We start from the raw sequence: 25,513 nt of genomic DNA, 5'->3' as shown, positions 1-25,513 counted from the left end.
TACTCTTCTGGTGAAGGATGTTCGCTCGCTCCAAGCGATACCTATCTCGTTCATGATCTCGAACACGGAATCACAGTACGTCAACGCGAATGGAGATGCATAAAAGACAATGTTAGGTATAAAGACTGACAGCGACTGCATAACCACAGGTATCCGATCATCGCATGGCTCTCGTGGCTGAAGAGGGAGTGCAACCTCCGGATGGAAAGGTTCATGGTGGACTGTGCTAAGACCGAACATCAAGCAATCAGAAGCGCATTCCCGTGCGCCTCTATTTACTTGTGCCTCTTTCATGTCGCGAAACTATGGGAGGAGAAACTTCGGACAAGCACTTCCGTAAGGATAGAAAATACTAGGGAGGGCATACAGTCATATCTCTCAAACCATTAACACGACTCTTTTCCGCGCAATTCTAGATAGCAAATGCAAAACAAATGCGTCCGCTACTGCGAAAAATACGCGAAGCAAAAACCGAGGCTGATCTTGAAGAGCAATGGGAGCAGTTTAAAGAGCGGTTTCAGAATGCTGATGTACTCATTAAATACATGGAGAAGCAATGGATCAACAAGGAAAGCATGCGCCGATGGGCACCTCTCTATCGTTCAGTAAGTAATTGAGATCTCAGCTTTCTGATCGCCTTGCGCAATAGGTTTGGGTCTGGGTATGTGATTGAGTAGACAAAGACTGAGATTCTATCATTTGGCAACGGTGCTCTTAAATAGCTGTGTGTAACAAGACGAAGGAAGTGAAAAAGAGAACTAACTTTAATAATAATTACTATACACAAATACATATACATATACACATATACTATAACTACAAATCAAAGTCATTAACATACACTATCTCATTAAATGGCCTGGTCTACGATATGTAACTGGTCTTATTCTAGTCAATTTGTTAACGTTGAAGCACTTTATTCATTTGAAATAGCACCATCAACATATTAACACAAATAACCTTGTGGAGCGATGGCATCGAAACCTCAAGCAAAACTTTCTGGCGGGAAAGCGCAACCTGCGAGCCGACGAACTCATCTACATCCTGCTAGGTGTGGTGGAAAGCCAGTACCGCACCACATACTTCAAGATCACAAGCGGCCTTCAACCCCGTCGCCTAACATTCCACGAGGAGGCACGGCGTAAAAAGGCCATCCAAGTTGATTCGGCTCGGGCGAGAACATTGATCGACATTACTAAGTCTGTGGAAGGCTTGATCTCTGTGCTGTCGTTTCAGACCCCGCCTGAGGCGCAATATGCTATCGATATATTGTCGGACAAATGGCTCCGCTCCTGTTCTTGCCCTGACAACGAAAAACACGGTCTACCGTGTAAGCACATGTTCTTGGTATCGAGGATCTATCCAGGGTTCCAAGTGTGCTTTGACAACAATGCAACTGAGCTTAACGGGACAGTCAATTGACGAGAATGAGGAAACCGTCCTGGAAGAGGATTATGGCCCTCCGTTAGAGGAGTTTCTCTCTCCGAATCTACTTCAACAACTACAAGCAGCACGAGAGGAGGAGGAGCAGCGACTCCAAGCCGTGCGACAACAGGAGATGCAGGAAAAAAGAAGACGGCAGGAGGAGGAAAGGGCTCAAGTGATGTGGGAGTGTGAGGAGACAATTCGCCAGGCTTGGATGGAGCTTGGTCGAGTGGTTCACAATGGCAAGACCAGGAAGTGCACGGAGACTTACTTTGTTTCTGCGGCGGCACTCCTTCAGAAAGCAGTACGCGAGATAAAAGGAATAGATGAAGTTAATGCTGGTTCTCACTGCCAGTAAATTCTCTTAGTGCACATTCATTATTTCCGCACGCGAGAAAACAATAAAACCCAACGCTATTTCGAGCCAATCAGCGAGTTAGTGCGGAAAAGTTCAGACTACCTAGCAGAGGAGGTGACGTCAGTCGTTTCCTCACAGGTCGAGAATACGGTCGTAGGTCTTCCAGGATCGGGTCCACGAAGAACGCAATGACCTGTTTGTTTTGTTTGGTGCAATGGAACAAGAGAGGGCCAAAAATGAGCAGCAAGAGAACAAAGGCTTAAGAGATTTGCGCAACTGAGACGGAGAAGACAGAGGTCGAATGCAAATGTCTGCTTTTAGGGTTTGGCTGCGGTGCTCTTCAACCCGGCGGGTGCGTTTGTTGTTCACTTGCCTTGAAGACGATCATGAGTAATAAGTCCCGTAGTAGAAAGAAGCGGATATAGTGGAATATGGGCTGGCAAAGGCAGATGACGAACAACAAAGCAGTGGTGTGATCGGAGAAGGAAGCTAGACGATCAGAAAAAGGGGAAAAAAAGCAAAGCGTCGGTCGTGCACGGTCGACAAGCATCATGGGCGTCAAACATTTGCTGCGCAATGCATGGTCCCTGAGTACCATCATCTCTCTAGATTGTTTATTATTATTTTACATTTTATTCAGATAATGTTGGCTGGCTCCAAAAACTACGACCGTCGCTCTGATGTTCTCTTGTATTTGCTCTACTCGACGATTCTTGAACCCCTCGACCGTTAAACCCACTCGGCTACATAAGAGAAGCCTTGGAAGTTTGCCTGATCCGTTGCAGTGAGGTGGCTGTGCACAGGTGTTAGCACTGGAATCTCGCGTGTGAACTCCGTGTCAAAGTTAGACGTGTCCGTGGGTCCGCGCACCTTGGGGAAGAAAGGCGGTGGGACCTTCTTCTCCAAAATATCCTGCCAGTTCACGCCTTTGAAGAATGGATGGCGCTTAATCTCCTCCGCATCAGATTTGCCACTTCCAAGTCGCTTTTCTGGGTCGCGTGTCAGGAGCTATTGGGTTATAAAGAAAAAAAAAATGAGTACAACGCTGATTCATATCAACGAAGACTGCTGCTCATAGCGCGTAATCAATTCTTCAATAAAAATACCTTTTGCAGAATGGAGACAGAGTCTCGCGACATGTTGATGGGATACAGGATTTCATCCTCCAGAATGGCCTCAAAGATCTCATCCTCATCATCGCCACGGAACGGAGATTGACCCAACAGCATCTCATAGATCAGCACTCCAAATGCCCACCAGTCAACAGCGCGACCATACTTTTGCTCGCTCAAAATCTCTGGTGCCATGAATTCGGGAGTACCGCAGAAGGTGTTTGTAGTCGAGCCGTAGTACATATCCTCTTTGCAAAGACCATAGTCCGCAATCTTGATATGACCATCCAGGGCCAATAGAATGTTGTCCAGTTTTAAATCACTACAGAAATGAAAAATGGACATAGGCAATTGATTGTTAGAACTATAAATAATTTCGAATACGATTGACATGAATGTAAGATGGCCTCCTTACCGATAAATAATATTATTCTTGTGAAAGTACTCCAAGGCGAGGAGAACCTGGCAGGCATAAAATTTGGCTTGTCTCTCCGAGAACTGCTCGCGCTGAATGTGCAGCATCAAATCTCCTCCGGAAACATAGTCCATGACAAAGTAGATACGCGTTTCGGTTTGGAAGCAAGAATGCAGGCCCACTAGGAAGGGATGGCGCTCCTTGTTGGCCGTTTGGAACACACGCTTCTCAGACCGTGTGCTTGCCACTTCGTCGTGTTCAATGATGAATTCCTTCTTCAGAACCTTGATGGCATACAGCCCCTTTGTAAGTTTGTCCTCTGCCAACATGACCTGTGTGTAGAGTACGACAACGGCACTAAGTGATTAGTTTCACTACTTATCGCTCGTTGCAATTCGCAGGGCCGTCAAGATACCAAATACGAGGCATACCTTTCCAAAGTTTCCTTTGCCCAAAACAGCCAAGAAATTAAAATCGTCCAGTCCGACCTTCCGAGGCTGCAATCCGCCTGATGGCGATGTTTTCTATGATAAGAGATCAAAAGAGTACAGAGATCAGCCAATGCACCGATTCATTCACATTATCCCGACACTTGGGTTCAAGGATAGTCGACCATATATATATGGTCGAGATAAGTAAACGTACTACAATCTGGTTGGTTGCCTGCTGTGCTTGCTGAGGTGGTTGTTGTTGCTGCATGGGTCGCTGTTGCTGTCCGTATGAGGATGGCTGATATTGTTGCTGCTGTTGCTGATACTGCGGGTACTGGTGCTGTTGCTGCTGCTGTTGCTGGACCTGCATTTGGTGCTCCTGTTGGAGACGTTGCTGATGCGCCAGCTCCTGCTGCTGCAGACGCTGCTGATGCTCCTGCTGAAGACGCTGCTGCTGTTCCTGCTGCTGTTCCTGCTGCTGCTGTTGTTGCATCTCATACATCTGCTGTTGCTGCTGTTGCTGCTGTTGCTGTTGCTGCTGCATAACCATCTGCTGCTCAATCTCGTATTGTAGTTGGCCAGGCTCTTCCAGCCCATACTCGTGCTTCAACGAAAGCGAGGAAAGATCGAGAGAACCAGACGAACCATAGCCAGCACCCTGGTCCAGGAAAGAGCCTCCAGCAGAAGAGCCGGAATGAGAAGGCATCTGCAACTTTGGTGGAGGCTGGCGGGGTGACGATGGCTGAGGAAGGTTTTGAAGCACGGATGCAGTTTGCGATTGAGGTGAACCTGGCTGTCTGTACGATCCACGAGAATCGGGCGAACCAGGCTCCATTCTCTGGGAGCCAGGCGGGAAACGACTGTCGACTGGGGATGAATAGCCTGATTCAATTTGCCCGGGTCGCACAGAGTATCTGGAGCCCAAAGTCGAGACAGAGTTCACGCGACTGTCTGTCGTGTGTCGCTTTGCGCGCTTAATCTCCATCAAGATCATGTTGGCCTTTTCCATATCCATTCCACAGAAGTCAGGAACCAAGTGCGAGCAGGTTGCGTGACTAGTGATGCCGCACTCTATCAAGATTAGAAACAAGAAAATGTCGCCGAGTAAACCATGTTAATTGTTTTTTTTTTTCCACAAACCCCAGAAAAATATAGTAGACGGAAAAACGCATACCTGTGCATCGCTTGGCTCCCTTCTTGCCCAGGGGAAGAATATATCCGCAGTGACAGCACCACGACGCAGAGAGATTGGTGAATGCCTCGAAGCGATGTGGGATCCTGTGGTTTAACTTCTCTTCATCCGGATCTTCCTCAGCCTTGGATTTCGAGATGCACTTTGTGACAACTTTCTCGAAGCACTTGCGGTGGCATGTATACTTGCAGTCTAGGGTATGTGTTATCGAGAGGGAGTGGGTCAGCTCATTGTGGTATACCAATCCCTGTTGGTGTTTTGTTGCCGACACATTAGTAACGATAGAGAAAAAGATGGGTGCTCACCTTCGCACTGAGCCCCCGCGCCAGAGAAGAGATCGGAGCACAGAGCACATCGCATGATCTGGTAGAACTGTTGAACAGCAAACTTGTGTCCATTGACCTCCTTAATCTCGCCCTTTCTCTTGCGTACGGCTCCGGCACGACCGAGACGCGAAGGGTATCGCTTAACACCGACTGTGTCCTTGACTGAAGAGTAAGAGAGAGTAAAGAGAATATATGTAAGCGTGTTGCCTGGCTGTTTCCCATCAAACATGCCAACCCATATCTCCAGGCATTTTGTAGTGTACCAAAGTTGAGCTTGAGACAGATCTGGCCAACGGGCTCCAGATCAAACCAACTTTCAATTCCGTCGACAGTAACGTTCGAGTTGGTGTTGTTGAACGCGCCGCCATAACCTGGGCCAGCTGCAGCAGATCCATCCAGCTGTCCGCTTTCGCCTACAGAGACCTGTCCAGCAACACCTGCCGGCGCCCATCCAGGACCACTCTCCATCTCAACCTTTTTACGACGCAATTCATCCGTGATGTCTGAGATCTTGACCCAAAGACAACCGATGGGAATCAAATGGTTGTCTGGTCTGTCGTAAAGCGTCAATTCGACCTCACTCGCCTTCTCCACTGGGATCTCAAAATCCTCGTTCCATCGAGCGCCCTGGGTGCCAGAGCGAGCAGGTCGGGTTTTTACGCGAGGCACTCCATCTACCTTAATCATGCACAGTGTTTCCGGCGATTTCAATGTTCGTGTAGGGGCATTGTTTTGCTGCTTCACTGCGATGACACGGATGTCCAAAGTTCCAGTGTTGGGCTTGCGCAGACCCGCACCAATCCTGTTGTTGACCTCAGGCTCGCTGTCATCTATTTAATACTCAAGATAAATCAGTTTCGGTTGGTAATAATTCGCAAGCCTATTTGTTTCACTCAATTGTTTGAAGTAACAACCTCTATTATGCGCACTTACCATCATCCTCCATGCCAGGTACAAAAAGTTGCTGGTACTTTTGGAGAGCGCGTTTGAGTAAGACAATCTTCTCGTTACTTTCCAATAGTTCGCCGTTGACGCCAGCCCTGTTCTTCTTGTCTCCCATGGAGGGATCGTTCTTGTAAAGAACAGCCAGGCGTTCTGAACCCGCCTTCAGCTTCTTCTCGACATCAAGTTTGAAGGCGAGTTCGCGCAATTTGTTCGAAATCTTGGCAGTGGTGATAGGCGTACTTGACTTCAAGAGATCTAAAAAAGTACAACAAGGAGAAAACATGCCTCCGGTTAGTCTCAATAAAGACCCGCTTTTTGTGTCCTGACATATATACAAGGTTTTGGAGTTCCGTCATTTTCAATAATTGCGAAATAATGAATTGAGCATTATGTACAGAACAGTCCAAAATGAACATTGGCGTAAACTGCTTACCTAGGTTGGTATAGGCGGGTTTTTTGGGCAGCTCCAGTACAGCTGCGTCCACCTGAGGAGAGTCCATGGTCGTGCCTGAGCCCAACGAGACAGTTGATCCCGTCACGCCTTGGTACTGCGGGCTGATAATTGGGACAGGGCCAAAGTCACCCGCGAGATATTGAGCCGCGTTTGAGACCAAATCACGATCTTTATACTCATCCTCGCCCGCTAAAATGGGATCCATGCTCGAATCCGAGATCGAAGAATAATCGAGGCTTTGGCTCTGAAGCCTTTGCTGCTGGTGCTGATGCTGATGTTGATGCTGCTGCTGTTGTTGTTGTTGCTGCTGCTGATGCTGTTGGATGCGCTGCTGTTGTTGCTGGTGGGATTGCCTAATCTGCAGCTTTTCAATCTCCTTGGTCAGGTAGTCGATACGCTTCTGGGACTCCTGCAGAGTGATCTCGCATTGAGCAATGGCGGCCTAGAGATATTGATGAATTCAATTCAGAGATCTGTCAGTATTGCCCATATTCTTGAACGACATGCAGCTGACGGCATCTCCGGCATTGATATCCCGCCCAGTCTAAGTATGAGCACGGAGAGGCAACGCGATAGGAGCCAAATAAAAGAACGCAGAGCTTAGTGCTTACAGGGTTGGTATGCCGTGTTCGCATCACAGTAGTGGCATCCTTGACGCGCTGCTCCGTCTGCAGCTTCCTCGTAATCTCTTGGATTCGGCTTTGATAGCTATCCTAAAGTCAAGCCGACGACGATAGATAAGTTTACTGGTTCTATCGAGGCATTAAGGCATCATGCCTGGACAGTGGCACCCAGCCGGAGCCCGGTTTTGCCGAGTTCTATTTTAGACCTACTAGGGGCATCTTGACAGGACAAAACAGTGACAATTGAACTCAATTCTCTATTGCTGGATATATGAAAGGACTGAGGGCGGGGTGGCAGACAGAGGCGAAAGAAGAAGAAAAAAAGGTTCGATTATGGCGGCGTTGAGGTCAGGCCAGGGTCAATGATTGAGTATCAGGGTCACGACTACCCGCGCTTCGCCTTTCAAAGGACAGAAAGTAGGCCGTCCTTAGAAGCGCCTGTTTGCGGACAGAATGATGACGCGGATAGAGGAAAGAATGTATCAGGCATTACCGAGTGGGATGAATAAAGCCAGCTGTAGCCGCGAGAGAGTGAAGGAGAGAGAGGGAAAGAGATGACAACAGAGTGTGGAGTGGCGTGAAGAAAAGAACAGAAGAGGACTGGGCCCAAGCAATGGAGAAGATGAGATGAAAAAGGGTGGCGGAGAGAAGGGAAGGAGCGAAGAAGAGGGGGAGGAGGATACAGATGAGGATTAGGAAGTAGAGATCCCAGCCTGTGTGGACAACAGGAGGAGGATGTGATTGTGTGAGCGAGTGGATGTGAGATGGAAAGGAAAGAAAGGAAGAGAGCCAGTCCAATTGAGTGAATAAGGCACAAAGCACACTCGGAAAAAAACGAGGGGCAGGGGAAACAGGGCACACCCACAGGTAGACCAGGCGCAGAGTTTCATGGACTATTCAACCTTTCTAATTCTAAATTACATGGATTTGTAAAGTGAACAGATCGCGAATCTCGACCCAGTTGAACCCATACATCCGAGGGATGGTGAAATCGTCTTTCTTTCACTCATGTTGTTCTTCGTCCTTTCCCCTTGTCGACCAACTCAATGAGTCGGCCTAAATTGTCCCCGCCGCAGGCTGCTGGAAAAAGGAAGAGAAAACACCTGCCTCAGGAGTAATTTATTTTGCTCAACAAAAATGCGTTCAATTTGCCCCAGGCCACCACGCCTTAACCACTCGGCCAAGTTGGACTTTCATAAGATACATTGAACGCATTTTCATCAATATCAAGGTTCACGGGGCTCGTAAATAATATAATTTTAATTTTTGTTTTCGATATAGCTCCTCTCAACACCGTGGGCTGACTTTCTATCAGTCAGCCTTGAGTGCTGGTAGGTTACAAGTCATCGTGCTCGGAAAAGAGTCTCCCTTATCCCTTTGCACAACTCCAAAAAATAAGGCCAAGCGGATAAAAATAGAAGATTTTAATTTTAACGTGTGGAGGAGGTGGTTCTGGGTTCGAAGGCACAACCAAAGGTAATGGAAACCTTTGAAAGCGGGTATAGTCCAAAGGTCGGATGCCGAAATTCTGAAATGGTCTATGTTCTCTGTCGAGAATACAGAAGACGGGTATAATGACCCTATGGCGGAGGGAGGTTATGATCCCAAACTGAAGTCAACCCTGCTGGGACCTCTATGTTGCAGAGGGCATACATGGGCGACAGGACGTAATCCACAGGATAGATGTTAAAACGCCTAGGGTTATCTATGCCCTTTGTTGAGGATACGCGGCCAAGATATTATGACGCTGCGGCAGAAAGAAAGAGACGAAATGGGTATATCGATGAGGAAAGTCTCGCTGATGAGAATGAATGTGAAACGAATCTGCTAACTAGAGTCGATGGGAAAGGATATTGCCGAAGAGACTGAAGCAGTGAGACTGAGAAGTGAGGGAGAAGAGGATTGTGAGTGGAAGGTGCATGATGTGGGGCTGAAAGTAGAGAAATAGAAGAGAACGTGAGAAAGCTGGCTTGGGTACTGGTGCCATTACATGAAGAGTATAGAAAAACTGCAGGAAAAAGGAAAGAGGCCAAGATGTGCAAAGAGTGAATAAACGCGAAGGAAGAAATGGGTGCGAATTGGCTTATGCAAGAAAGAACTGGGCAACCAAGATGTGATTCATTTCTATTGAAGTTCTCGACTGTTTCAGCACCTCCATTCCTCTCCCCGATCGAGGAACAGAATGCCGTATCAAAATATATTTGTTGCCACCAATTTTTTGTAAACTTTAAAACAGGGCACTGTGTTTGAGAGCTGGGCGCAGTCCGCCTCTGAATCCCCACCAACAGCGGCTCTATTGGACACAATGGCGTTGATCCTGTTCATGCGTAACATTCGGAAGTTTGAAATAGACATCGCTCTGCCCGCACAAAGATGTATGCAACCCAACGGCCCTGACCCCAACTCTTCAGAGTCGTTTGAGCTGCGTACTTTCTACGACCTTGCAGTCATGTTGGCGCCTATGGTTCGCATCACCAAGGGCTTTTTTCATGGATAATCTAGAAGACGTTGTCATAACTCGCTTCATTTTGTAGTTTACCGACAAGGGAACAACACTTATTAAGTAAAGACAGAACCAATCCACAAAGATGGCTATGTATTCACGGAGCCAGACGGGAATGAATAGGATATGGTAACAAGCTTTTGAACAGTGCCATTCCAGTTTACATTTACTGCGACAGCAATTTCGGCTCGGATCGCTTATTATTTTTCCACTTTGTGAGAACAAGGAGCGGAAAATAAGGACCATCAAGCAAAGTGGTAAAGTGGGAGAAGAGGAGGAATGTTTTATTAGGGCGAAAATATGGCACAGTATAAAGCGCAAAAAGCGAAAAGATATTAGTACTACTATAAAGGAGAGAGTAAAGTGAAAGCGAATGGTGTTATCCAGGAAATCCCTCTTGCAAAGCGTGCCAGGCGCTATTGTTGTTTATCCCGATGTATGCGCGTCGTTTTTCAAAGCTTGAGCTCGGTGTTGAATACCCTACACGGAAAAAGTGAGCGGAATGTATGCATGCGCAATACAGAGTGAAAAATATTAATATTAGCGACGAGTAGTGTAAAGACGTTCAAAAAAAAAAAAAAAAAAAAGCTGAGACCAAGAGATAGAAGAAAGATCATAAGGAGCTACAGGATGCTTTACTCACCTGTCCCAAATCTTGGAGGTGATTCCATATCCGCCATCATAATTCTTGTAGTGATGAGCGAGATGATAGGTCTTCATCTCTTGGAAGTGGATCTTGAAGACCTTGGCATGATGCAGATAGTAGTGAGTCATGTCGTAGAGGACATATCCAAAAAATGCTCCAGCCATAATAGCGTAGGCCTGGGGCTCTGGAAAAAGAGTGTGGCCCAATTTGTTGAGTGGGAGGGCTAAAGCGACAGCCAGGGCAGGAGGCATAACAAGACGCAGCCTATTGTCAGAATGACAAGATAAACATGAAATGAAAAGTACGTCAGTCAATTGATCATAGTCACAGCAGAAAAGCAAAAAAGAGAATTTATACGGACCTGTCCATGGGTAGATAATGGTGAATACCATGCAGCAAAAAGTGGGCTGTGAGCCAGACGGTCGAGTCTGGTAAGAGGTCATCCAGGTGAAACAGGAATCGGTGGATGATGTATTCCGCCAGTGTCCAGAGAACCATGCCGCTGAGGAAGAAGGTTACTGCCTGGTCGGGACTCAGGCCGGCTCCGAGGCTCCAGTGGATATTGTAGGTGACGATGGGCAGCCAGAAAATGGGGATGATGAACCAGGGGGTCTTTGTAAAGACCTCCAGGTATGGCGACCCAAAGATTCGTGCGGGACCAGAGAGATGACGAGGAATGTGAACTTGTTCAAGGTAAAAGGCCTTGGAATAGTCACTGTTCCAGAGCTGGTACAACAATGGCTTGCTGAGGTCCAAGAACTTTGTTTTCTTGTCGGCAATCAAGTCCGTGGGCCTGAGGTAGTCTTCCTCTGAGAGTGTTTTTCCTTCTTGTGGTGCCCTCTTTTTCAGCTCTCTCGTAGCAGCACTTGATTGAATTGTAGCTGCAGTTATATTACTGTTGCTGTTGTTGATCACGCCTACTAGAAAGTCATCCATCATTTCGTATGCGCCATCCGAATGCAGGTGAGTAAGCTCGTCCTTCATGAGTGCAGTGATGTCTTGTCCTGCGTGGTCGAGAATGAGGTCGTCCCCACCGGGGTGATCTGCGGCGAAGGAGGTCATGTTGTAGACCTTGTTGTTATGGATTACCCAGCACGAGTCCCGGCTGGAGTGAGCCTGGACCTCTTGGACAGTGTATGTCTTGTTGGGATCCATTGGCAGATCAGGTTAGGTTATATGAGGAGTAGGAGTGGAGGATGGAGGGGATGTGGGAGGGATAGGGAATGAAGAAGAAGGCGACGAAGGAAGAGGAGAGTAAGCAGGTAAGCAAGACATATTCCCGGTCCCCGGCTGAGAAAGGGAAACAGGCAGACGGCCAATCGTTTTTCCCTCGCGTTAGAGATGGAATGTTACACTGCTCCTTGTACATGTACGTAATTTTAAGGCATTGTTATGCGCAGCGCTGATGCGCGCTTAAAGTCTTTTATCCATTGAACGGCAGCGTAGGCCATGTTCTAACCAGCGGCGTGGTCCCGATCGAACTGGAGACTGGTCGTGGAGTTCAACTTGTGCGCAAAGTCATATGCTGGTCGCCAATGACGACCATATGTCGTCTCTGACCAATCTTCGCCCTCCCCCGGGCTGTCCGAGCATCCCGCTGATTGCATGTTAGACCTCGGCCTTCTCCTCTTGCTCCTTGCGACAACAAGCAACCTCCAGGTCCCTCGACCCGTGGAAGGTCCCCAGCTTCTCAATCGTGAAGACTGAGTCTGCATATTATATTACAAATCCCTGAGCTCCTTGAACTGCTGAGTCAATCGACTCCTTGAGGATTAGAACACCTGGCAGGCCGAATCCTTGCCTCTTGATCGTTGATGCTCACCATGGCCTCTGCAGCCTCAATTCGTTTGTCTTTTTTGAGGTGCCTTAACAGTTTCGTGTCGCCAGCTGTTCCAGGTATGGCATCCCTTGGACAACGACAGGTTCCAGGACTCTTCAGGTATAGGCGAATCCACGATTACAGCCATCGCGGTGCTTTTAATATCTGGATCGATGGCGAGCACAACGTAGCTCTCCTGATCGTCAAACTCCTTTTGTAGTTCATCCGGACCCAGGGTCGCTTCGGTTAGCTGCTTCACCTTGGTCCCCGTGGACTCGGTCGAGGCCTTGCTGGTGCCCGCGACGTCCTGCTGATTGCTCTTACTCGCTTTCGGAGGCTTTGTGGAGCAAGAGGCGCTGCTCTGGGAGGCGCTTTCACTGCTGTCCTCGTCTTTGCTACGTCCTTTTTTCTGCGCTGTCAGGCTATAAGCATAGCTCCGGAGCTGATGCCCATCGGCTTGCAGAGTGCCAGTGAGTAGGTGCATTTCCGACCGAGTATTACTGTCTATGACCAGAAGGCTCTCCTTGGTTGCTGCCTTGACATCTTCCTTGGCCCTCTTATACCCGGTGTGAATACAGGCTTGGTCGTAAGTGTATCGAACTGATCTTAGCAAGGCAAAAAACCCAGATCAAGCGCCTATGACAAAGACTTACTATCGGGAAATGCCATACAAGTGCGTTGATCGTAGTTGATTCTTTTGCCATGGAAAAACAGCTTTCGAAAAAAAATTCTCCCAGACAGGAGAGTCATTTTCTTAACCTCTTTGGATTCTCTGAATACCTGGCTAGTTTGTTTTTGCTTCCTTGCCTGATCTCCTCCTTAAAACAGCTTCCGTCAACTGCTGATCAAGTAGAAGCTGTCCTTGTAGGCTGGCATTGGAAGATACGTGTAGCGATTTGAGAACGGTAACTTGAATTGAGAGACAGAAACAGAGCACTTACCCCTTCCTTCAACTCGGGAAACAAATGCCCGGAGGCGGTATTTGACCAGATCCCCCCAGCGTTTGGCCAAATTGTTCCAGAAACGGAGATGGAGCCTCGTTATCGAGGTACCCCTTTGCTCTCTGAATCAGGCGTCATTAATCCCGAGCATTGCCTTGAAAGATTCGCTGGGTCAAATCTGTCGCCGCTGCCCTTGAGTTCGTCGTCCCAGCGATGCATCCCTTTTACGATTGTCTTGAATTTATCACGATAGATTTGAATACCTCGTAATTATTGCCAGACGTGTGATAACTACAATGTAGCTCAGAGCTAGGAGTTAAAGATGAGTTCTGAGTACTTTGTTTTCAAATCATTTGTGTTAACCTAAAGTGTAGGATTGTGCTAGACCTCAGGTGAATGTCTGTAACATCGACTTATGGAGCGCACGAACAATCCTTACCATGATCGAATTAGACGGCGACGACGAAGTTGAGGACTGGGAGGTGTGCTGGAACGCCTCGTACGTGATTCACTGCTGGGTTGCGCGGACGTAAGAGATATATACGTCTAGGACATCCGCGTCCACGTCTCGGACCAGGATCATATTCACGGACGCTGCTTCCACCTCTACACCCAGTTGTAGTGCGTAAAAAAAAAAAGAAGAATTAAAACTGCAAAGGAAAATGAGAGGAAATAAAATGGTGATAAAGAAAGCTGTAAAGCTGAAGCAGAAGAAGAGGTATGAGCAGGGTCATAGATGGGAGCGATGGGAAAGAGGCTGTTAAGGGCACGCAGTTGTTGTAATTCAGGATCAAGTTCCTTTCCTCACAAGCCGCGGCGTGTAGTAGATAGCGCGAATACGCACTATAGTCATGCAACCGCCGATTTTGTCCAGGCACGCCCAGGTCTGTCATTAAAGGGTTTGCAAACAACAGCTCTATTAAATGCATAGTTCCTAAGAAAAAAGAATACCGGGCTGTTTAAAGAGCGACGCGACATATATTAACATCGATCTGCCGCTGTCACGCAAAAGGATCGCGTACTTCTGTGGTGAGAACAGTGATTGTTATTCTATAGGGACCATAGTCAAGTTCATTCAAGTCCATCTTGATCACCTCTAGCGCTCCATCGTGCTCGTCTTCGGTAACTGAGTTATCGTCTTAATATCTGTCTCACTCTAGTGGACAACCTGGACGCTCATTGAGACGGATACAATGCTTGGTGATGTACTTGACCTCATTTTTTTTGAATTGCCTATCTCGCCAGCTTGTACATGGAGCTGGCTTATGAAGTTCTGTCATCTTAATAACCGACAATCGAGAAGATAACTACAGCTCAAAGAGAAGACGCGCAACGCTGACCTAGCGTAAAAAGGGTTACCAAGCAAGAAAACTTTACTACAGTCAGAAAAAAAAGTTGAGGGCGAAGCACAAATTCCAGGACTATGAAAGCGAGGGGTTTACGTGAAAATGGTTTGTTTTTGAGCAATATCCACCTACTAAACGTGGATGTAAGTACCACAGATCGATGATAAAGAAACATGGAGAGATGGGCAACGAACCCCTAGCCAGTGTCTCCATGGCTTTCAGAAGGATGGTTTGGCTACGCTTTTTTACGTATAACATTCTAACTATGGGCGCGGTACAGAAATCAAAAAGGAAAACCATGTCCCTGAAATGATGACTGCGCTGCACTGGGACCGAAAGGAAAACGGGATCCAAAGCAAGAGCTAGTAGGCAAGGTCCTCCTCCTCTTTGATATGAACAAGGTTTAGCAGTTGCAATTGCACACCCATCGGTGTCTATATGAGAGGTATCCAGTGGCATACAGCATGGGTTCGATTGGTATCGGCTGGGCTGTAGTAGACAGCTTGCAAGTGGCCCATGGGAGTACAAAATCTAAAAAAAAAAAGCGCGCTTTTGGTGGATGTAGATGTGATGCGGACGGATGACCCCTCTCCTCTCCTTTCCTCCTCCCTCCCTCTATCTCACGCACACACACACACATTCGTTTTCTCGCTTATCCCACTTCTCAGAAGCAATCGCTTACTACATCATTCATCCACCTCTTTGCCTCTTCACATCCTCATTCGCGATGAATTCCGTCAAGGGCAGCATGAAGATGAACAGTCCGCTTCCAAAGGACCTTGCTGGTACGCTCTCACCAGAGGAGCGACCCCCACTCCAAGGGTAGCCTTTGAGGTTCAACCGTCTCTAACGTATTCTTTTTTTTTTTTTTTCTTCTTAAAACGCCCTTACGTCTTCGTCATTCTAGGAGAGTGCAAAAGGGCCTCAAAGATCCTCAACGCTTTTGTAGGCAAGTTGGCGCTTCCCTCCTTCTCATGACAACCTAATCACCTTTGCAACTAGCTCTTCCTTAGCCATCGCTACCAGCATCACACTGGGCATAAGGAACAATATCATGGATATGTATACACTGGATTCAACTGCGAGTGACACTCGAATAGGAAGCTCCGACATGACACGACTCGGCTCAACATTGACGGCGCTTTTCTTAAATGAGACAGCGTGCTCCATAAAAACACAAAAAAGGGATGGCAGATACGCGATCTGCTTACTGTGCTGTTGTCTTGTTGAGCTATTGTGCTATAGTGGCGATAGTGAAAGGCATTTAGGATCGATGAAAAAAAAAGAAAAATGAGACCCTTCGCTCTTGGCAAAAAGAAGCAACGAACAACACAGCCTGCCAACCAGCTCATTTTCTCGACTAAAAGCACTGCAATATTAGGACAGCGGATGTTGCTCCTTGCAAGAGAATTTGCCCGTTGCTGATTTTGTCATTATGCATGGTACTAAATTTCGGTTGTAATATTTTCCCTTTTTATTCTAGACCCGATCGCCGCCAAGGGTGTGGACAACATTATTCCGCCAGATATCCTCTCAAAAGCTCAGGGACTCGCTATTTTTACAGTCGTCAAGGCTGGATTCCTCTTTTCCGGTCGCGCAGGCTCCGGTATTGTCGTCGCACGTCTCGAGGATGGCTCTTGGTCAGCACCGTCTGCTATCGGAACTGGAGGCATGGGCTTTGGAGGACAGATTGGTGCCGAAATCACAGATTTTGTCGTCGTCCTCAACAATAAGACGGCTGTCAAGTCTTTTGCCACAGGAGGCAACGTTACCCTTGGAGGAAACCTGTCAGGTACGAAAATTGCATGACCTGGTTTTATGGCCTGATAGTAATGGACTACATCAGCAAAAAAAAACCTGTTTTTGTGATACATCTTTGTCACACTCATTGTCCACTGGGGGGGTTTTTTTTAAATAGTTGCTGCCGGACCGATTGGAAGAACCGCAGAGGCTGGAGCATCCGCAAGTGTGAATAGCGTCGCCGCCATCTACTCCTACAGCAAATCCAAAGGTCTCTTTGCCGGCGTTTCAATTGAAGGATCGGTCATTGTCGAGAGAAAGGATGCGAACGAAGCATTTTACCGCCAAAAGGTCACAGCAGCCGAGCTCCTCTCAGGCGCTATCACCCCCCCACCACAGGCCGATATCCTCTACAGAGCACTTAACTCAAAGGCGTCGAGCAGCAACCATAGCATCCACCGCGCAGATACAAACAGCAGCTACGCATCATCATCACCAGCCATGCGCAGTGTCTCCTCAGGGGCTGGTCGTTACAGTGGTGGATACGGTCGCTCGAGTCATGATGAACAGGCCCGCGAGAATGAACCCGGTCAGCTCCCTCGTTACAGTCCTTCAGTAGTTTCACCGGCAGCTGGACGCAAGTCCTTCGGAGCAGCACCAGGACGTATCTCGACCGATAACAGCTCACATCCTGCAGCCATTAACCATACCAACGCCAATCTGACAGGCCCACGCGTGCCGCCCAGGATCGGTGTCAAGCCCGAGATCGTGACGGCACTGTACGACTTTGTGGGCGAGCAGGCTACAGATCTGTCGTTCAAGAAGGGCGATGTTATCACAGTTACCAAGAAGACAGAGAGCCGAAACGACTGGTGGACAGGCAAGCTCAATGGTCGTGAAGGCTCATTCCCTGCCAACTACACCCAATAAGGCTGCTTCACTGAGCCATTCGAGCATACATAGCCTAGAGACAACTACTCCTCTGTCAATCTTCTTCCCTGCCCACCATCTATATGACTATCCATAAAAAGTAAGAAAAAGAAATAGCAGTTTACAGACGTTGCCGAGACACAAACAGATGCATAGATAAACTGACTTTTTTTTTTTTGTTTTTATTCGTGAGGATTTCCCATCGCGTTGGTTTTCTTTTTTTTTTTTTCTTTCTTTTTTTTCTCTTTCTTTCTTTCTCTTTTTTTTTAAGAATAAAAAAAGAATAAAAAGATAAGAATCATTTAAAAACCAACGGACCAGACACGGACAAGGCCATCCTGGTAACCAGCAAAGAGAGTCTGGCCATCAGCGGACCAGGCCAAGGAGACAGCTTGGGGAGGGTGGGACTTCTTGCCGACGTTGGTGAACTCGGGCTTGAGCTCATCGACAACGGACTTGGACTCCAGGTCCCAAATCTTGATGCAGGACGAGGTGGCAGCGCACAACCAGTAACGGTTAGGCGAGAAGACCAAGGCATTGATGATATCATCGCCCTTGCCCTCCAACGAGTACAAGTGCTTGCCCTCGTTGAGGTCCCAAAGCATGGTGATGCCGTCGCGTCCACCAGAGGCGCAGAGGGAACCATCGGGTGAAATGGTGACGGTGTTAATGTAGCCAGTGTGTCCAATGTGGTTAGAGCGCAGCTTGCACTTGGTAAGCTCCCAGACCTGAAACACACATGCGCACAAGGAGAAAGATCACAACTGTATTAGTAAGTTAAACGATTATAAAACCCAATAGCATGGCACGACCAATTGCAACCAAAGAAATCGTGAAGGATCAAATATCTCATGTGGAAGATTTCTCTCATAGGTAGATTGCAAAGCCCACCTCTGAAGTAACAAAGATAAGGTAGGTCGATATCATTTAAAGCACAATTTTTTCTCTGCTGGAGCAGCTAGGCCGCTGAAAGAGCGCCAAGCAGGAATGATCCATATGATAACAAAGAATGAAAAGCAGGGTAAGCAAACACGATAGATTCATTACCTTAACGACCTTGTCCCAGCCTCCAGAGACAATGACGGGATTGGCAGGGTTGGGCGAGAAGCGGACGCAGGAAACCCACTCGGTGTGACCATCCTCCTGAATAGTGAACTTGCACTCTCCGAGGGTGTTCCACAGCTTGATGGTCTTGTCGCGGGATCCAGAGACGATCTGACGGTTGTCGGCAGAGAAGGAGACCGAGAGAACGTCGTTGGTGTGGCCAATGAAGCGGCGGGTGGTGAGACCGGTGTTGAGGTCCCAGAGACGGAGGGTCTTGTCCCAGGAAGCAGACAAGGCGAACTGACCATCGGACGAGATGACAACATCCTGGACGGCAGAGTTGTGACCGTGGAGGGACTTGCGGGGAACACCAAAGTTGCCCTCGTCATCGCGAACCAAGCTCCAGACGATGATGGACTTGTCTGTGATAAATAAAGAGAGGCCGAATGACAGCGTCAGCTACCCTGATTTAAGACGGAACTCCTCGTTCTTTGAAGGGAGGCGCTTCAAATGGTGCTCGTGAATATAATGAAGGCGATTCAGGCGTGCCGCCGGTCTTGCAGTGTAGAGTTGTCCTTGTCAACAAAAGCATACAAAAATCCAGCATAGCGGTGTTGTGAAGAGGGCGTCCTGCGCTATGTTGCACATCAATGATCTACTTGCCCAACATGCCCATTCACTCCAGGGTGCTGCTTCCTGATCTCCCGCGCCGTCGTCTGCCGTGGATCCTGCCGTGGATCCTGCCGTTAAAAGTGATGCACTGTTACCACATACCGCGCGAGGACGTCAAGATCATGTCGGGGTTCTCGGTGCTGGTGGCGACGGCAGTGACCCAGTCGCGATGACCTAGAGTGTCAAGACAGGGTAAACGCAGTTAGTACTCTCCAAGATCAGTGAACATAGCCTGCCCACAGGAGTGAATCATAGGTTCCCCTCTAAAAACTGTCGATTGCGGATTCCTGTCCGATTGGTTGTCTAGTTCTGTAGTCGAGTCGAAATAAACACCGAGCTCTCGTATTGAAATATGGAGGAGGTCCTATGAGGGATATCAGCATACTGCATCCAATTGCTTCTCTTCGAGCGTTGATACCGATGTCGAAAGTAAATTAGGGTGATCGCTTCGGAGACCTTCCATTGCTGCCGGCTATTTAGCTTGTCGGTTGTCGATCGTGCCAGCCCTTCGAGTTGGAATTAGGTATGTGATGCTGCTGCCCTTGCTGCTGCCAGAATATCCGCAGTGTGACTCCGTGTCGAAGTATCCATCGATCGATCCATCATATCCCTTCAGTGGCATCGATAAAGCCATTGCGTTCGACTGGCATCCAGGTATCCTCTTGGTGTATGTTCCTTTGACAGATTGAGCATCAAGATGCCTAAATGGATGCGTACCGGCGAGCTGACCGCGGTAGTTGAGGCTATCACCCATGTTGGAATGTAATAAGGAAAAAGGGAGAGCCAATAGCCTGGTGGCTCGCAAGTACTGTTAATCCACCGTTTTTGATTAAGGGGAAAAACTCCTTTGGAGCACACTGTGATAGCCATTGACAATCCCTACTAATAAGCATTTGACGATACCATATGTAGCGTTATATAGAAAATGCCTGCATATATATATAGAGTTTGGAGTGGCTTGCTCTCTGTACGTGAACTTTTCCTTGGGCGAACCCAAACAACCTCAGCTTTTTTTTTTTTGTCATTTAGCGGACTTTGCCACAGTGGCCGCTGGTTCCTTCCTTTCCTCCTTCCCCTTTCTCCTTTCTCCTCACCCTCCCCTTATCCCCCTCTCCCCTCTCCATACATACACCATCCCATCATGTCCGCCCTCTCCGCCTCAAAGCAGAAGCGTCTTGCGGCCAAGGCTGCCAAGGACGCTGCCAAGAAGTCTTCAAGTGCTTCGAGCCCTGCGACCACCAATGGCCGCAATACCCCCGCCCCTGGCGGCGATAATGAGGACGGCGACTCATTGGCACCTGCTATGAGTGCCATGGACCTTGCCAAGCAGAGGGGAGGCGACCGTAACTCGACCGGAGTGCTGACATCGCAGCCTCTGTCCCGCGATATCAAGATCGAGTCCTTTTCGTTGTCCTTCCACGGCCGTGAGCTGATCTCGAACACCGATATCGATCTCAACTTTGGTCGTCGTTACGGCCTTATTGGTTCAAACGGGTCCGGAAAGTCGACCTTCCTCGAGTGTCTGGCTGCTCGTGAAGTCCCTATTCCTGAGCACATCGACGTAAGTTTTTTGCCCTGCTTCCTTTTTCTTGATCTCGGAATTTTTGTGCTCTGTTGCGCACAGACAGGCACACACAGTGAAACAATCTTGTTGGCATTCAGCACACACCAGCAACGCAACACTCTCAATTTCCCCTCCACCCGATTATAACCTTCAGCCCCTAACATACACTTCGCCGTTTGTTTATAGATCTACTTACTGCAAGAAGAGGCTGCCCCCTCGGACTTTAATGCCATCGAGGCTGTTGTCACCGAGGCAAAGTTAGAGGTTGAGCGTCTGGAAAGGCAGGTCGAAGATATTCTCGCTGAAGTCGATGGCGGAGAGAACCCTCTCCTTGATGACATCTATGAGCGTATCGAAGGCCTGGACCCCGCGACCTTCGATACCCGCGCTGCCACGTTGCTCCACGGTCTTGGCTTCACCAAGAAGGACATGCTCAAGGCCACCAAAGACATGTCTGGAGGATGGCGCATGCGTGTCGCCCTCGCCAAAGCCCTGTTCGTCAAGCCCACCCTTCTTTTGCTGGACGAACCCACCAACCACTTGGATCTTGAGGCCTGCGTGTGGCTCGAGGACTACCTTTCCAAGTACGACCGTATCCTCATCCTCATCTCTCACTCTCAGGATTTCCTGAACGGAGTCTGCACCAACATCATGAACCTGAACCACAAGCGAAAGCTCGTCAACTATGGTGGTAACTATGACACCTACGTCAAGACCCGTGCCGAGTTGGAGGTCAATCAGATGAAGGCCTATGTTAAGCAGCAGGAGGAGATTGCTCACATCAAGAAGTTCATCGCCTCGGCCGGTACCTATGCCAATTTGGTCAGACAGGCCAAGTCCAAGCAGAAGATTATCGACAAGATGGAGGCTGCTGGTCTTATTGAGAAGGTCGACCCACCACTGCTCTTCAAATTCAAGTTCTCAGACACTGACAAGCTGCCCCCTCCAGTTTTGGCCTTCGATGAGGTTGCCTTTGCTTACTCTGGCGACATGAAGGATTCCCTCTATCGAGGCGTCAATCTCGGAATTGACATGGATTCGCGTGTCGCTCTTGTCGGACCAAACGGAGCCGGAAAGTCGACTCTCCTCAAACTGATGACTGGTGACCTGAGCGCTACCCAGGGTCGTGTCCAGCGTCATATGCAGCTCAAGCTCGGCAAGTACAGCCAGCACTCTGCCGATCAGCTCGACATGGACCTCTCGCCCATCGATTACATGCGCAAGCGCTTTCCTGACCTGCCGCAGGACACTGACCATTGGCGTCAGACCCTCGGCAAGTACGGTCTTACGGGATCCCACCAGACCTCACCCATCGGCCACCTGTCGCACGGTCTTCAGACACGCTTGGTCTTTGCAGAGTTGGCCCTGTCTCGTCCTCACATGCTTTTATTGGACGAGCCTACCAATCACTTGGATATGGAGTCGATTGATGCGTTGGCAGAGGCCATCAAGACGTTCACTGGAGGAGTTGTCCTTGTTTCTCACGACTTCCGTCTGTTGAAGGAGGTCGCAGACCACATCATTGTTGTTGATAAGGGCGTGTCTGTCTTTAACGGAACTATTCTTGAGTACAAGAAGATTTTGCAGAAGAAGTCACGAGAGAACGCTGGTCTTATCAATTAGAGCATAGAGAACATAGATACTTGGATGGATCATATTCATTATACATTTTCCGCATTGTTTTTGTACCAATACACATCTATCATACGCAATACACATCTTTCATACGCATACAGCGGCGGGCCTGAGTGAGCTAGACCCCTTTTTAGTGATTGTAACGAGTTAACTCAACTGAAAAATTTGATGACATCGCTGATTGCATTGTCAATTAGCAATAATGTCTTAAGTAAAAAGACTATAATTGACAATACATTCAGTAAGGTCATCGAAGAGTTAACTCGAGTTAACTCGAGTTACAATCACTATCCCTTTTTTCCCATGACAATGACAATAAATAATGCAATTGTTTCAGTGGCAAAGTCGACATGATCCAGGCCCTGCGAAATGAGTACCTTACTGGCCAATAAACGAGTACCTCTCAGGGGTTTTCAGAGTTTGCTGTTTGCATCTCCCTCCTTGTCTCCACACCCTCCTGATCCTGGTTCTGATCCTGATTCTGATCCTGATCCCAATCCTAGTTCTGAATCTGATCCTGAATTTCGATCTCGACTGTTACGTTTCACTCTGCGTTGATTCTCCACCGTTGAATCACCCGTCCCTTGCATCGACACCCATTCTTTTGCTCGTTTCGCTGTGTGTAAACAATACTCCTTTATTTCCTACGCCCTTTCATCCGTACGCTACATCGCGCTTCAAAATGGCAGGAGCACCATCATCATGGACCTTCACTCGTCGCGACGATCCAGGTGAGTGAATGACTTGTCAAAATCTACGACATAGTGGCTACTCAGCATCTCCATGGTTCTTTCCAGTCCCAAATACATTTCAGTCAGTCTCACAGATTTTCTTTTTATTCCAATAGAGTCGCTTGAGGAGTGTTCGGTAGATGCCGAAGGGAGACTTGAATACAACAACGGCCTGCATATCGCCAGCATCTTCATCATCCTCGTGGCCAGTACTGCCGGTGTGTTCATGCCAGTAATTGCCTCCAAGGTTCAATTTCTTCGTATCTCGGAGAGAGTATTGCTCCTTGGAAAGCAGTTTGGCACAGGTGTTATTCTTGCAACGGCCTTTATCCATATGATGCCAACAGCGATGTCAAACCTCTCATCACCGTGCTTGGGACCGATTTTTTCAGAAAACTACACCGCATTCGGGGGACTCTTCATTTTAATGTCCTCACTGTTCATGCACTGGGTAGAGTTCATCGCGGTGGAGCACAATGAGCGCAGGATGCGCGAAGCCGCTGCTAGCAAAGGGGTTGAGGACCTCAACATTGATCTGGGCGGTTTGGGTGCCACTGGAGTCGCGGCTGTACCCTGTCCTGGACACAGCATCACCATCGTCGAGGAGGCACCATGCTACGACACTTGTTCTTCAGGCACTTCGTGTGATATCGACCATCCAGTTCAGGAGACATCGCACTCGGTCGTCGCCAGTTCCTCAGGATCCTCTATCACCAAGAACGACTCGAATATATCCCAGGCTGCACAGCATTCTCAGTCCCACGATCATGAACATGGCCATTGCCATGGCCATGCACACGAGAAGAAGGCTAAGAGCAACACCGAGAGTAGTCATCATCACCATACGCACGAAGTCGGTCATTCTCACGCACATGGTCTGTCGTTTCTGGACGAGTCCCAGCGTCGCATTTCCACATACATACTGGAAGCAGGCATTGCGTTCCATTCTGTCATTATTGGCGTCTCTCTTGGAGTGTCGACCGGGTCCGAGTTTACAGGACTTTTGATTGCCTTGATTTTCCACCAGTTCTTTGAAGGTGCGTATCTAGCTTGTCATTATGATCATTATGATTTCAAACTGATAGCGATCTACGTGACGCATGCTGTAAAGGAAAAGAAACGGACATCTCACCCCAACTTTAATCTTTTGCTTATGTCCTTAGGATTTGCTTTGGGAGCAAGGATCGCAGATCTCGCTTTTGATACGACATATACCCACTACGTCCTCGCCTTCATCTTTTCATTGACCACACCAATCGGTGCAGCCATCGGCATTGGTATCTCGAACACGTACAGCGCCAACTCAAAGTCATCCTTGCTGGTAGAGGGTATCTTTGATTCTATCTCCACAGGGATCTTGCTGTACATGGGCTACGTCAATCTGTTGGCAATCGAGTTTAATCTGAACGTAGGACTGAAGAAAGAGTCCAAGAAGGTCAAGTCGATGTGCTTTCTTGCCCTCTGGTTCGGCGCCGCTGTCATGGCCATCATTGGTCGCTTTGCATAATCATCTTTTTATCCATCTCCATGTTATTTCTGCCCATCTTATACCTCCATCTTCTATCACTATTTGCATGAACGTCCTTTCGCTGTATACGATACCTATTGCCATCTGTCCTCGTTATCGCTAGAAAATAAAAATAATCCAATGCTAAGTCTTTCAAGCAACAATTCCCTAAATATGCTCGTGAGCTGCTTTTTTTTTATTTTTCGTCTTTATCTTGATCCCCGTCGTCGTCTTCCTCGTCTTCATCCGGATCCATGACCGCAATGGGTGGAACATCGACGATCGCGTTGATCAAACAAACCTCAATGGTTTCGAGAATATCCTGCTCCCAAAAACCGAGCTCATAATTGACAAGGCCATACTTTTCGAGAGCATCAGCCCAGGTCTTGACGCTGTTGTAGAGATGATGCAGATGTGGTTCTTGTAAACGTTGGTCCTCAGACCTCGCATTTCCGTAATGCGAAATAGCAAAGAGCCAGCAGTTGTTGAGCCCAGTCCAGAACCCTGCCTTTTGGCCGATTGAAGCACTATCCGAGGCCAGCCCTGGTTATTTTCCATTGTGTGTTGCCGTTGTTATTACCGACAACGTCAATGTTATGGTATAAGACGATTGGTTAATGCTCTGGTGCAATGTGTGTGAATACAGAAAGCCATTGATTAAAGCAAAGGACGCATTATAGTAAAGTACCGAGATTTTCGCAATTGGCGACAGCAATATCGGTCAGCCTACTGAGGGCCTCGAAACTCTTGAGAATCATCCCGTGGTCGACATATTCAAGCACGTTCTGGAGCTCCTCCTGGATCTCGGCTAACTCTTCTATGGAGCCCTTGTCAGCGATGCCTGCTCCACGGGAACTTCGTGTAGGCGAGTTTGGGCAAGAGATAGTTGATGCATCGGAGGCGGATGATCCTGGATCTTGCTCGTTTATACCCGTGTCCTCATGACGTTCCATCCCATGGTTTGGGTTGAAGTAACCGGAGTAAGGCTCCTAGCCTTTTTGTGCGGTGGAGCTGCGGGTGACTGTTTCGTAAACTGGGTTTGTCGTTACTTCGTGGAGGAAACATGGGAAACCATTTCTTCTGACGAGCGACTCCCCATCACAGCTTACTGCACCGCAATACACCCTTACAGGAATAAACCAACTATCTCAACG

General features: G+C 48.2%; 8 protein-coding genes across 8 annotated transcripts; 3 read left to right on the top strand and 5 right to left on the bottom strand.

Moving 5' to 3' along the window:
* Positions 1-2,387: 2,387 nt before the first annotated feature.
* Positions 2,388-7,550, bottom strand: BC939DRAFT_241942 (uncharacterized protein). Its single transcript, XM_051550942.1, has 12 exons — positions 7,492-7,550; positions 7,270-7,371; positions 6,638-7,100; positions 6,193-6,459; positions 5,523-6,089; positions 5,239-5,421; positions 4,916-5,125; positions 3,956-4,812; positions 3,742-3,834; positions 3,311-3,642; positions 2,890-3,217; positions 2,388-2,791 (listed from the first exon to the last, which is right to left on the bottom strand). The coding sequence occupies exons 1-12, from the start codon at positions 7,498-7,500 to the stop codon at positions 2,513-2,515; spliced, it is 3,690 nt and encodes a 1,229-aa protein (XP_051409958.1). The 5' UTR covers positions 7,501-7,550; the 3' UTR covers positions 2,388-2,512.
* A 2,497-nt stretch (positions 7,551-10,047) lies between these two features.
* On the bottom strand, positions 10,048-11,713 carry BC939DRAFT_458605 (uncharacterized protein). Its single transcript, XM_051556626.1, has 3 exons — positions 10,792-11,713; positions 10,428-10,694; positions 10,048-10,264 (listed from the first exon to the last, which is right to left on the bottom strand). Exons 1-3 carry the CDS (start codon positions 11,583-11,585, stop codon positions 10,237-10,239), a joined length of 1,089 nt encoding a protein of 362 aa, XP_051409957.1. The 5' UTR covers positions 11,586-11,713; the 3' UTR covers positions 10,048-10,236.
* A 555-nt stretch (positions 11,714-12,268) lies between these two features.
* On the bottom strand, positions 12,269-12,953 carry BC939DRAFT_505246 (uncharacterized protein; the record flags this gene model as incomplete). The annotated part of the gene is made up of 2 exons (XM_051560631.1): positions 12,269-12,805; positions 12,903-12,953. The coding sequence occupies 2 exons, from the start codon at positions 12,951-12,953 to the stop codon at positions 12,269-12,271; spliced, it is 588 nt and encodes a 195-aa protein (XP_051409956.1).
* Positions 12,954-15,048: 2,095 nt separating this feature from the next.
* Positions 15,049-17,474, top strand: BC939DRAFT_458600 (uncharacterized protein). Its single transcript, XM_051556625.1, has 4 exons — positions 15,049-15,321; positions 15,444-15,485; positions 16,020-16,328; positions 16,455-17,474. The coding sequence occupies exons 1-4, from the start codon at positions 15,117-15,119 to the stop codon at positions 17,204-17,206; spliced, it is 1,308 nt and encodes a 435-aa protein (XP_051409955.1). The 5' UTR covers positions 15,049-15,116; the 3' UTR covers positions 17,207-17,474.
* BC939DRAFT_241794 (WD40-repeat-containing domain protein) lies at positions 17,358-19,180 on the bottom strand. The gene is made up of 3 exons (XM_051550941.1): positions 19,025-19,180; positions 18,254-18,672; positions 17,358-17,934 (listed from the first exon to the last, which is right to left on the bottom strand). Exons 1-3 carry the CDS (start codon positions 19,044-19,046, stop codon positions 17,509-17,511), a joined length of 867 nt encoding a protein of 288 aa, XP_051409954.1. The 5' UTR covers positions 19,047-19,180; the 3' UTR covers positions 17,358-17,508.
* An 883-nt stretch (positions 19,181-20,063) lies between these two features.
* BC939DRAFT_399698 (P-loop containing nucleoside triphosphate hydrolase protein) lies at positions 20,064-22,109 on the top strand (the record flags this gene model as incomplete). The annotated part of the gene is made up of 2 exons (XM_051552495.1): positions 20,064-20,483; positions 20,673-22,109. The coding sequence occupies 2 exons, from the start codon at positions 20,064-20,066 to the stop codon at positions 22,107-22,109; spliced, it is 1,857 nt and encodes a 618-aa protein (XP_051409953.1).
* Positions 22,110-22,393: 284 nt separating this feature from the next.
* BC939DRAFT_426228 (Zinc/iron permease) lies at positions 22,394-24,518 on the top strand. The gene is made up of 3 exons (XM_051553170.1): positions 22,394-22,852; positions 22,969-23,889; positions 24,016-24,518. The coding sequence occupies exons 1-3, from the start codon at positions 22,804-22,806 to the stop codon at positions 24,357-24,359; spliced, it is 1,314 nt and encodes a 437-aa protein (XP_051409952.1). The 5' UTR covers positions 22,394-22,803; the 3' UTR covers positions 24,360-24,518.
* Positions 24,519-25,448, bottom strand: BC939DRAFT_458588 (uncharacterized protein). The gene is made up of 2 exons (XM_051556624.1): positions 25,048-25,448; positions 24,519-24,902 (listed from the first exon to the last, which is right to left on the bottom strand). The coding sequence occupies exons 1-2, from the start codon at positions 25,310-25,312 to the stop codon at positions 24,556-24,558; spliced, it is 612 nt and encodes a 203-aa protein (XP_051409951.1). The 5' UTR covers positions 25,313-25,448; the 3' UTR covers positions 24,519-24,555.
* Positions 25,449-25,513: the final 65 nt, after the last annotated feature.

Source organism: Gamsiella multidivaricata (genome assembly GCF_025024155.1).
Source record: "Gamsiella multidivaricata strain RSA 2152 chromosome Unknown BC939scaffold_54, whole genome shotgun sequence".
NCBI lineage: Eukaryota > Fungi > Mortierellomycota > Mortierellomycetes > Mortierellales > Mortierellaceae > Gamsiella > Gamsiella multidivaricata.
The sequence above is the reverse complement of the archived record's forward strand: the minus strand, read 5'-3'. Positions and strand labels throughout refer to the sequence as shown.

Coding starts and splice junctions, on each gene's coding strand:
- BC939DRAFT_458600 (XM_051556625.1), top strand. CDS start 15,117: ATGACCCCTCTCCTCTCCTTTCCTCCTCCCTCCCTCTATCTCACGCAC. Junction 15,322..15,443: donor GCTTCCAAAGGACCTTGCTG/GTACGCTCTCAC, acceptor TCGTCATTCTAG/GAGAGTGCAAAAGGGCCTCA. Junction 16,329..16,454: donor CCTTGGAGGAAACCTGTCAG/GTACGAAAATTG, acceptor TTTTTTAAATAG/TTGCTGCCGGACCGATTGGA.
- BC939DRAFT_458605 (XM_051556626.1), bottom strand. CDS start 11,585: ATGGATCCCAACAAGACATACACTGTCCAAGAGGTCCAGGCTCACTCC. Junction 10,695..10,791: donor CATTATCTACCCATGGACAG/GTCCGTATAAAT, acceptor TTCTGACAATAG/GCTGCGTCTTGTTATGCCTC. Junction 10,265..10,427: donor ACCTCCAAGATTTGGGACAG/GTGAGTAAAGCA, acceptor TTTTCCGTGTAG/GGTATTCAACACCGAGCTCA.
- BC939DRAFT_426228 (XM_051553170.1), top strand. CDS start 22,804: ATGGCAGGAGCACCATCATCATGGACCTTCACTCGTCGCGACGATCCA. Junction 22,853..22,968: donor CACTCGTCGCGACGATCCAG/GTGAGTGAATGA, acceptor TTATTCCAATAG/AGTCGCTTGAGGAGTGTTCG. Junction 23,890..24,015: donor TTTCCACCAGTTCTTTGAAG/GTGCGTATCTAG, acceptor TTATGTCCTTAG/GATTTGCTTTGGGAGCAAGG.
- BC939DRAFT_458588 (XM_051556624.1), bottom strand. CDS start 25,312: ATGGAACGTCATGAGGACACGGGTATAAACGAGCAAGATCCAGGATCA. Junction 24,903..25,047: donor CGCCAATTGCGAAAATCTCG/GTACTTTACTAT, acceptor GAAAATAACCAG/GGCTGGCCTCGGATAGTGCT.
- BC939DRAFT_241794 (XM_051550941.1), bottom strand. CDS start 19,046: ATGATCTTGACGTCCTCGCGCG. Junction 18,673..19,024: donor GATCTTGACGTCCTCGCGCG/GTATGTGGTAAC, acceptor TATTTATCACAG/ACAAGTCCATCATCGTCTGG. Junction 17,935..18,253: donor GCTGGGACAAGGTCGTTAAG/GTAATGAATCTA, acceptor TGTGTGTTTCAG/GTCTGGGAGCTTACCAAGTG.
- BC939DRAFT_241942 (XM_051550942.1), bottom strand. Junction 6,090..6,192: donor ACCTGGCATGGAGGATGATG/GTAAGTGCGCAT, acceptor AGTATTAAATAG/ATGACAGCGAGCCTGAGGTC. Junction 3,643..3,741: donor GCAAAGGAAACTTTGGAAAG/GTATGCCTCGTA, acceptor CTCTACACACAG/GTCATGTTGGCAGAGGACAA.